The sequence below is a fragment of the Podarcis muralis genome, chromosome 4 (genome assembly GCF_964188315.1).
Source record: "Podarcis muralis chromosome 4, rPodMur119.hap1.1, whole genome shotgun sequence".
In the NCBI taxonomy this organism is placed as follows: domain Eukaryota; kingdom Metazoa; phylum Chordata; class Lepidosauria; order Squamata; family Lacertidae; genus Podarcis; species Podarcis muralis.
This window is the reverse complement of record NC_135658.1, coordinates 79338474-79348868: the sequence shown is the minus strand read 5'-3', so window position 1 is coordinate 79348868 and position 10395 is coordinate 79338474. Positions and strand designations below refer to the sequence as shown.

Genomic DNA, 10395 nt, shown 5'->3' with positions numbered 1-10395 from the left:
ACGAAAGCGGCGGAAAGCGCCGGCGAGTCGCTCCGCTGTGCTCCTTCACGCTGAGAGAAGCCGAGTGGTTGTTTTTGACGGGTGAGGTAATGGCAGGGGGTTCGTTATGGAGAGGGGGCGGAGCCCTCCGTTCTGGTTGGCTGAGGGCGGGGCGCGCGCTTGGCTGGGCGGCTCCTCCGAGGGATTCGATTGGTCACCTGAGAGAACGAGGAAGGGAGGCGGCGTGGAGGTGAGGAGGATGGGGACGTGGCTCGGCTTCTCCGGCGGTGGGACCTTCCCGTGCAGGTGAGGCGATGCGAGGTGGGGTGAGGTAGAGAGAGAGGGAGAGCTATGTCTTTCGCCCCCCCCCCCGCTTCTTTCCTTCACTTTCCTGTCGGCCCTGACGGGACTGAGGGATCCAGGTTTGAAATGAAAGAAGGAAGAGGCTCCGAAACCGGATCCTGAATCACCTTCGGCGGCCCACCCTCGCTTGTGATCTCATGACATGGTGCATACACACGATTTGAGTGGCAGTGTCCATCAACTTCAGAGCCGGGGGCCCTTTAGACCCATGGGGATGGACCCCCCCCCAATTAAGTAAATAAATAAAATAAAATAAATAAAAATAACTGACCAGTTGCGTCTCAGATAACTTGGTTCTGCCTCCCCTAACATAATGCCTGCCCCCCCCAAATAAATCATGGTTACACCCATGTCTGGACCCCTCCAATGTTTTATTGGACGGGGGGCCCTGAAGTGACCTCAGCCCCAGGAGTTGGCTCCTAAGGTGGCGTCATAAAGGAGGCAGTGCTGGAGTTGCGTTTGTTATTTTGAGTATGAGACCAGAGGGTGGTTGTTAGCGGGTTGGATCCTTCCACCTTCCCCCAAAAAAGAGGGGTGGTGTGGTGGTGGTGGCTTCTTCCTCTCCCTCCCTCCTCCCCACCAGATCTCCACCATTTGTTACATCTTTAGCACCAAGGGAATAATGGTGTGTCTTGCTTCTCTCCCTTCTGCTGGATGTGCCCTGTCCTGCCCTTTAAAGCAAGCGGCGTTGGGAGCTTGGGAAGTGGACGGAAAGGATATACACCTTTATGCACCTTGGTCAGGGCTGATGCAAATGGTCTGTTATAACTAGTGTTTTAATTATTGTTTCATAAATGCCTTTCCTGGGACTAGATGTTCTCCCATATATATATGTAAGTAGTTGGTGCCAGCAACAATCAAGGTCATCAGACTACTCCCTGGGGTCCATAGATGTTTGAAGGGGATGCTGAATTGAGCCATAGCTCCAGCACAATCTTTAATCTACCCTTCTTCCTCTTTTCCCAGTATTTAGTGAATTAAGTATTATGGAAGTAAGGAATGTGATCTTACTGAGGAAGAAGGCTTGCTTGGGAGTACCTGAAAACCTGGAGCTATCCTTGACAGGATTGATGGATCTGAAGTCTTAATGGCTATCCACTGCTGTTAACACACTTGGCAGGGCACTTGAGCAAAAATATACATGTCCTTATTTTATATGTATAGATGCCTCTGGGAAATCAAGACAGTGGGTACATTGGGATCTCACCAACACTATGATCAACCATCCTATCATCAAAGGAAAGCAACAACAGGTTTTTTTGGGGAAGAGCAAAGAGCAGGAGATCAAGCAGCTGCCCCAGAGTTCCAAAACTCAGGTCTCCAGACCACTCCATAACAAGATTTGCAGCATCACATATTCCTGGTTATTGTACAGAACAAAGCCATGCCACAGCCCTTGACTTTAATGGGTTTATGATCTATGTAGACCAGAGAGATTTGGAAAGGAAGAGGTCAGGGAAATGTTCACTCTTGTTGACTGCAAGAAGGAAGTTGCTTGACAAGTAGAGTGGTGTTGCAGGCAAAAGGAGGAGCACAATAACAAAAGCAATGGAGGTGGGAGAAGTCAAAGGGACGGAAAGTAACTGATGGTTTGTGTGGAAGACATGGTAACTTGTAAGAATTAGAAGCTTTAATGTGTATATGGCTCTAAGGAAGGACATTGTGGTGGTAGAGAAAGATGAGAGAACAGAAGCAGGAAGGGTCCTGGGATTATATGGTGCCGTTTCTTCATATATATATATACTTTTGTACACAGCTAGGTTAGTTAATAGGAAATTAAAATATTGTAATCAATTGTACTTTATTTTATTCATTTAACAACATTTAAATATTGCTTGATTGTAATAAAAAAAAGTAAGTAGCCATTTTACTTTTTTTTTTTTTAATGCAGAGTTGGGATCATCATTTATTGTCCATATAAGAAGATCAAGCAACCATTCCATTAGTGAAAATTAACTGAAGAGTATTTGATATAATTCAAGGAAAATATATTAAAAATATTTTTCAGTAGAACCTCTTTCCATCTTGATAGATGTTAGCTAGTGCTATGTTTTGGACAAAAAGCAGACCAAGAAAGATGTTTTTCATAAAAAGCAATGTAACCTTGAAGAAAGAAGAATGTGCAGTGCTTAAGGTATTTTCATCTCCTGGTTTCTGGAATTTGAATTCATATTTGTTTCAGTGGTTCAGTAGTATACTAAGAATGACAGCTAATTTTTATTAATTGATCACACTGCATATATATTTGAGATGCAAAAAGCATATTATGGAAAGTTTGGGATAATTTCTGACTGCTTTCCTACGATTGGTAATAATTGGACCATGAAGGTAACTGGATTTATTTCCTTATGGGTGTTGGCTTCATTGTTTTGCTGTCAACTAATAACACCTGTGGAACATGAGGATATAGTGAAACATGCAATAAAACTGCATCGTGGTAGAGGAGTTGCTGCTACACAGAGGAAACAATGGCTTGTAGAAAACTGCAGAAAGCTATCTGGACTCCTGCGTCAAAAGAATGTGGTTCTCAACAAACTAAAAAGTGCAATAAGAGCAGTAGAAAAGGACTCGGGACTGTCACTTGCAGAAAGAACTTTTCAAGTCCACACATTTGAAATTTTTCAAAAGGAGCTGAATGAAAGTGAAAACTCTGTATTTCAAGCAATCTACGGACTCCAAAGAGCTTTACAAGGTGATTATAAAGATGTTGTGAACATGAAGGAAAGTAGTCGGCAGAGATTGGAAGCTTTGAGGGAAGCAGCAATAAAGGTTAGTTCTCTGTACAGTTGAAAAATTACGGTAATGTTCTAGAAACTAAAGGATGTCAAGGTAGCTACTGCCTATAGACAGGTTTCAACAAAGTATTAGGTTGGTTTCAACAAACTTGCCAGCTGTGCTTGGTGGAGGAGGGGGAATCACACCCATCACATTAATTTTGAGATAATGCTTTGCATAGGGCAGGCTTCCTCAACCTCGACCCTTCAGATGTTTTTGGCCTACAACTCCCATGATCCCTAGCTAGGAGGACCAGTGATCAGGGAATTGTAGTCTTGAAACATCTGGAGGGCCAAGGTTGAGGAAGCCTGACTTAGGGCAATATCTGGTGTTAGTTATACTCTGAGTAGACCTATTAAGTCTGTTTATTTCAATGGCTCAATTCTGAGTATGATCAACATTGGATATCATTCTTAGGGCCAAAGTTGCAAAAAAAGCCAATGCGTGTAGAAGTTCCCATATTATCAGTGGTCAAATATGGGCCATAGATGCTTTGCAAATGGCACATCTATGTATGATGCCCAGAGACAGGACAGGGACTCATGACTGATTGGGCAGGCTGCTGCATACTCCACAACCAAAAATACCCAGTAACTGACCCATAGTGAGTTCTGACATTCAGTAGTAAGAACTACTCTTCTGCTTTCAAAAGCATTATTATACTCTCTTAAGTGTCAAGTTCTTGTTCCGTCCGTCCAAATAGGAGACAAAATATTTCTCAAACGTGTTCAGTTCTATCATTTGTTATGCTCATAAGCCTTTGATAGGAGCAAACTTCATTAGCTCTTGACAAGGTGGCCAAAGCCCCTACGTTAAATCATCCAGAATTAAAAATCTGTTACTTCCGCTGTTGCTGGGCAAGGAGATGCCTTTCTTAAGTAAGGAAGGAAGAAGTGCATGCATGCCCATAAAGGTTGCCATGTCAGCAGAGGATATACAATCCGTGACACTGCTCTTTTTTCATTGTAACTCCTTTTCCAGCAGTGTGGTCATCAGAAGGGGTGGCTGCAGAATGACAATAACCACATAATGAAATGAGAAGAGAAATATTGGCTTGCATTTTTATACCTAGAGAGATGTTACGTTGTACCCCATAGTTCCCCATAAAATCACTGGCGATGTTGAGTAAATTGCTATATTTCACCCTTAAAACATATATGTCATCTTGTACTTTGTGGGTGAAAAGTGGGATATAAATACAGTTAATAAATAATGGCTACTGAAAGGAGTAAACATTCTGCATATGTTAACTGTCCTTATTATAAAATGGCCTTTTTAAGGATTTCACTCCAGCTTCATTGAAGATCTAGAGCTGAAAGGCAATTCAAGGACCTCAGGAAGCTCTTTGTATGAAGTATTTGTTCTGCAGCTTTAAAAAGGTTTTGTAAGAACTTTGACAAAATGAAATGTTCATCTTGTGAATTTCAGCTTTGAAAAAATATCTTAGAATTTTTTTTATGAATTCTAACAGGAAGAAACGGAATATGTTGAACTTCTAGCAGCAGAGAAACACCAGGCTGAAGCCCTGAAAAACATGCAGCATCAAAATAAAAGTTTATCCATGCTTGATGAGATTCTTGAAGATGTAAGAAAAGCAGCTGATAGGCTTGAAGAGGAAATAGGAGAGCATGCCTTTGATGACAACAAGTCAGTAAGTTTATCTAGAGAGGGATTTTTATAGCTATTGAGTTCTGCTACTTACTATCTTATATAACAATTTATCAAAAGTATTCTTATTAACTATTTTTATGTTATGTTCTCCAGTTAAGTGGCATATTGGCAGAATAAATAAGAAGTCTTTCGTTTCTTCTTGTTGCAATATAAATTCTAATTTGAAATCCAATGCAATGGGGAGGATTCCAAGACAGCAACTGCAAGTTTTCTTCAGTGGTGAGAGGCGAGAAATACATAGTAGCTTGTATGTAACCCACATAACTGTAGAAATTAAAAGTAGCAAAACTAGAAACTTTTAGAATACAAAATGGCAATGTAATAGATACACAAGATTGATATCTCTGACCTGGAGGTTATTAAGGCAATACAAACAATTTATAAAAATTGAAATCCTGGTGTTGTAAGAATAGACTGGATTACTGCAATGCGTTATATGCAGGGCTGCCTCTGAAGACTGTTTGGAAGCTTCAGCTGTGCAGAATTCAGCAGCTAGGTTGCTCACTGGGGCAAAATGGTTTTAGCATATCCTGGCTTCCGGGCCCAATTCAAAGTGTTGGGTTTGACCTATAAAGCCTTAAACAGCTCAGGACTGCAATACTTCAAGGACCATCTCTCCCCATAAAAACCACATTGGAGAGGTACCCATGGAGGTTTCTTCAGCCACAATCAGAAGGCTTCCAGGGCCAGATCTCTGCCCACAGAGAGGGAAGTCCACACTGTTCTGTGACCTGAGGATACCCTCTGAGACCATAGGATTGCTTGCTCATTATTATTATTTCCTTTTAAACTCTAAAAACAAAGAAAAAATGGCATAATTAATAGATGAGAATAATGAAAAACCTTTGCTTCCTTGATAGGTGAGGGGAGTGAATTTTGAAGCTGTTTTAAGAGTAGAAGAAGATGAAGCAGATACTAAAAGAAATATTTCAAAACGGGTAGTAGAAGATGATTTGGGTCTAAGCATGCTTATTGATTCCCAAAACAATCAGTACATACTTACTAAGCCCAGAGACTCTACCATTCCACGTGCGGATCATCATTTTATAAAGGTAATGTATAAAAATAGGGCTGAGCATATTAATAAAACTTAAATTAAAAGTGAGTATTGTCTGTATACTTACATTTCAAAGACAGAAATATAAACAACAATTATGAACATATCAAAGTTATTTGCCAATACCAGTTTGTAATCGTGTTATATCCGGGTGTCAGGAACTTTTTATTGCTGTCATATCTTAAGATACTACTGGGTTTTCCAAAATTCAAAATGCTGCTATTGAAACCTGGCAAAAATGGCAGAAAATAATGAATATTAATTTCCTCTATTTCTGAGAATTCAAAATTGTGACTTTAGGTGCTACATTGGACTGCACTAGCTTATATGATTATCACAAGATCATTCTTTTATCTGAAATACTGTGAAGCATCTTCTTAGACTTTGCCTTGGATGGTTGTTATAGACATTATTCAACCACAAACTTGTGTTTGCCACCAGCAATACCCTCAACAGGATGATAATTGCCATATACAATGTAGCTATTTCATGTAGATATCACTCTGCCTTAACTGAAAGAGACTTCTAGGTAGGCTCCATTATTAAACATTTCAACCTTTTTACAGTCCCATTATATATATATATATATATATATATATATATATATATATATATATGCAGGTTTTGGTGTCCTCGGGTATCTTCCCGTGTAAAAGTTGGGGTGTCTAGGCGACGTTTCGACGAGGTCTCACTCGTCATCTTCAGGCTGGTGCTTTCGGCTTCTTGTTACTGGAACAGAGCAGGATCTCAGTGTTTGAGTTCCTATAAATACTGTTGAGGAGGTGTGGCCTCCAATGTTCTGGGCCTCCAATGTTCTGTAATTTATCTGTGGAGAGGGTCTGGGTTTGGGTCTGGTGTGGTTGATTGGTGATGGCACCAATCAACAGATAATTTATGACAGATAAATTACAGACACCATCCAGTAGCCAAACCATGGTGGCACCTCCGGATGCTGCACCCCCCTGCAATCCCTACACAGATCTGGCTGGCACAGGCCACAAAACCACAGCTCGCCCCTATACACGAAGCCAAGCCAGAGCACAACTAAGTGCAGTAAATTACAGACACCAAAGTTCACAAAGTTCAAGAGGTCAAGACACAAAGGCTTTAGCAACTAACCCACACCTAATGACCCACCTAAGTGGTACTCAGGATATCACTCAAGAAATCACTCAAGATATCCCTCAAGCAATTAAGGAACAAAAGAAGAAAAGGCACACTAGCCTGGGAACTTCCTCTCTGCCCAGAACATTGGAGGCTATACACCACACCTCCTCTACAGTATTTATAGGAACTCAAACACTGAGATCCTGCTCTGTTCCAGTAACAAGAAGCCGAAAGCACCAGCCTGAAGATGACGAGTGAGACCTCGTCGAAACGTCGCCTAGACACCCCAACTTTTACACGGGAAGACACCCGAGGACACCAAAACCTGCATTCCTGTACCCGTGAAAATCTACGAAAGCATATATATATATATATATATATATATATATATATATATATATATATATATATATGAGATGTCTGAGTTCTGGTACTAAAAGTAGTATAAAATACTACTATGATCCCTCCATCTGTTTTTAATGCAGAAAAAATTCTAGGTTGGATCTATGGCTCCAAGTCAAAGCTCTTTCCCATCCCATCACCCTAATTTTTGCAGAAGCTGAGTTTATTTTTGAGTTGCCCTTGACCAGGCATAGGCAACCTCAGCCCTCCAGATGTCTTGGGACTACAATTCCCATCATCCCTGACCACTGGTCCTGTTAGCTAGGGACCATGGGAGTTGTAGTCCAAAAACATCTGGAGGGCCGAGGTTGCCTATGCCTCCCCTTGACACTAAAGGCAGCAGGGAGGTCCTTGCTCATATAGGAGCTCCTGCATATGCAAGAGCTTCCGATCTGATCTCTGTGTGCCATAACTACAGTAGCTGTTCTTATAGAGCTGTACTGGCTTAGTTTTTAGTGACAGCTGGTATAAAAAATGAATTTAGAATTTGTGACCTGATTCCATTCACAGCTATGGAAAAAAAATTAAACCCAAATAAGAATGTGATATGCCCCATAAATGCATCCTGGGCTGCTCATCCAGCTCACAAATGAAATGGAATTGTTGTGAAACCAGTGCCAACAAAGGGCAATATTAGTTGTGGTTTTTTTCCTAGAGAGAAAGGTGTTGGAATGCACACCCCTCAGCAGAACCCACCTCAGTGATCCTCTCCTTCCCAGCCAGAGGCTTGTTGAGGCTGCTCACCTGAGGCAAGGGGAGCTTTCCACACCGCAATTGACCAGCTTAATGGCCCCCTACCCATGCACCTCTCCGGCTCAGCTGAAGTGTGGAGAAGCTTCTCTGCCTCAGCTGACCAGCTTAATGAGCAACCCCCCACCCATATGTCTCTCTAACTAGTGTGAGCCAGAGCAGCTCGGGGCTTGCTCAGCTGAGGCATGGCTTTCCCACACATCAGCTGTTAGCCAGGAGGCTGAAGAGCCTCAGCAAAGCCCTGCTGTGCCTCCAGCTCACAAGGAGACCCTCTCCAGAGCCCTCATATTCAGGCTCTGGGGAGGATGTCCTCATGAGCTGGGGGTGTAGTGAGGCTTTGCTGGTCAAGCCTCTCCCCCAACTTCTGGGACCCAGCTGAGAGGTGACAGAACGCTGTTCCGTTAGGGGGGAAAGCCTTGACTATTAGTATTAGGAGTTAGCCAGAACAAATGAAAATCAACACTTATAAGGACTAATGAGAAAAATACAGTATTTTGTTGTTGTTGCTTTAAAAAAATGTTGGAGTAAGCATTTTCCAACTGATATTAACACCTGCTTTAGCTCCATTTCATGTTTCATATGCGTAATGAGTGATAGTTTTTTAAATCTCTCCCAAGAGGTTTCACTCTCTTGGAGAAAGAGCAGAGGGGAGAGCGTGTGAGCCCAAGGCTTGCTCCTCATCCCACTCAACTCCAGGTAGTGTTTCAGGAATGCAGTGTTCCCTGCAAAGGCCCAGTGACAATCCATGAAACCTCTTCCTTCCTGGATCAGTAGTATGTTCCCTTGCTTTGCATGTTGACATATGTGTGTGGAACATTTTTATTTTATTTTTGTTTTATTTATTAGGATATTGTCACCATAGGAATGCTATCTTTGCCTTGTGGATGGTTATGTACAACAATAGGATTACCAACTATGTTTGGATACATTATCTGTGGAGTACTCTTAGGACCATCAGGATTAAACAGCATTAAGGTAAGATTTTGGAGAGGTACAATGTTACATAAGCTGATATTAATTTACGCACCAGGGCTCTTCCTTCCTCCACCCCCCTTGCAGTCCTGTACGGCCCCAATATCTGTTCTGGAGAGGTAAGGGCATTAAGGGGTTTATGTATGCTTTCCTTATTGTGGAAGTAAGATGTAAGCAGATACTGTATGTATAGCATGACTGAACGTCTAGTTACTACTTTTGCAGAAGTTGACTATATTTTGAGTTACCTGTGGCAACTTGTGTTTTTCAGTCAATTGTGCAAGTAGAGACATTGGGAGAATTTGGTGTGTTCTACACACTGTTCCTCGTTGGCTTGGAGTTTTCCCCGGAAAGATTAAGAAAGGTATTGCTCCATAAAATGTATGTGTATCAGCATTGCAAATAAACCAAGTGAAAAATAGCATTTTGGATTGTTCAGATTTGCATGATTTTTTAAAAAATGTTGCTTGACTAGACTTTTTTTTTTAATAATTTTTTTTGGTTCTCATAACACCTGTTTTTAAAAGACTTCTACAGTTTGCGGAGGGTTATCTTTTTGAAAATAAACACGTGTTCTCCTAGAATACATAGACACAGAGATCTAGCTCTCACTGAGGTGGCAGATTTGTGTCTGGGTTATACCACTTCAGATGGCACGTGTGGGCTCAGATGTTCTTCTGTACAAAACAAAATCCTTGCATGTGGAAAGCTAGCATGTTGGGGAGAACAGTGTCTGAAATGGGGGGGACTCATATTTAGGGCATGATTGGCCCCCAGGTGCAAAGGCTGCAGGGACAAAAAACAGAGACTGAGAGAAGAGAGACTATTGCGACTGCATCATAACTGGGCAAGTCAGAAGGACAGTAAGGTGGAAGGTACAGAAACAGCTCTGGGAAAGTACCTCCAGGGCAGTGCAAAAGTCTTGAAAGTCTGAAAGTGGGATAGGCAGAGTGGGTGGTGTTAACCTGGCAATTTAATATTGCTCTTCTGCCTGTGTTCTCACCGAGATGGCAAACCTGTTTGTACCGTTTTTCTTTCTTCTCAATTACTCCTTTTTACATTCTCTTTCCACTGACCTTCCAGCTTGCGCTCAGCTTTTAATTCTTTCCAAGCTTCTTTGCTACAGCATAGCTGTGTTCATCACAGCCCCTTTAACACTTCGTTGGGTTGTCATTCCACATCTTGCTTTGCCTCTGGACTCCACTTTGGGAGCTGTGAGCTGAAAGAGTCCATCAAGCTACTATAAATAAATTTTATATGGGAACGCTTGCATGCTAAAGAGTTATTGCCTTACTGACAGCTTATTTACTGTTTGAACA

General features: G+C 41.8%; 1 protein-coding gene and 1 long non-coding RNA gene across 3 annotated transcripts in view; one reads left to right on the top strand and one right to left on the bottom strand.

Annotated features, from left to right (window-relative positions):
• Positions 1–183: 183 nt before the first annotated feature.
• The window catches only part of SLC9D1 (solute carrier family 9 member D1), a 26121-nt gene continuing 15909 nt past the window's right edge, over positions 184–10395 (top strand). Inside the window, exons 1-6 of one of the 2 annotated variants that reach the window (XM_028728057.2) lie at positions 184–285; positions 2234–3111; positions 4589–4768; positions 5649–5840; positions 8951–9079; positions 9348–9440. In XM_028728057.2, coding sequence (XP_028583890.2) covers positions 2593–3111; positions 4589–4768; positions 5649–5840; positions 8951–9079; positions 9348–9440 — 1113 coding nt within the window. In that variant the 5' untranslated portion in view covers positions 184–285; positions 2234–2592. Of the gene's footprint in view, positions 286–1308; positions 1459–2233; positions 3112–4588; positions 4769–5648; positions 5841–8950; positions 9080–9347; positions 9441–10395 lie in introns of those variants that run through there. The other variant, XM_077927653.1, reaches the window with a different exon arrangement.
• The window catches only part of LOC114596449 (uncharacterized), a 19679-nt gene continuing 19472 nt past the window's right edge, over positions 10189–10395 (bottom strand). The window contains exon 3 of the long non-coding RNA XR_013392670.1: positions 10189–10295. This is a non-coding gene — a long non-coding RNA (uncharacterized LOC114596449). The remainder of the gene's footprint in view (positions 10296–10395) is intronic.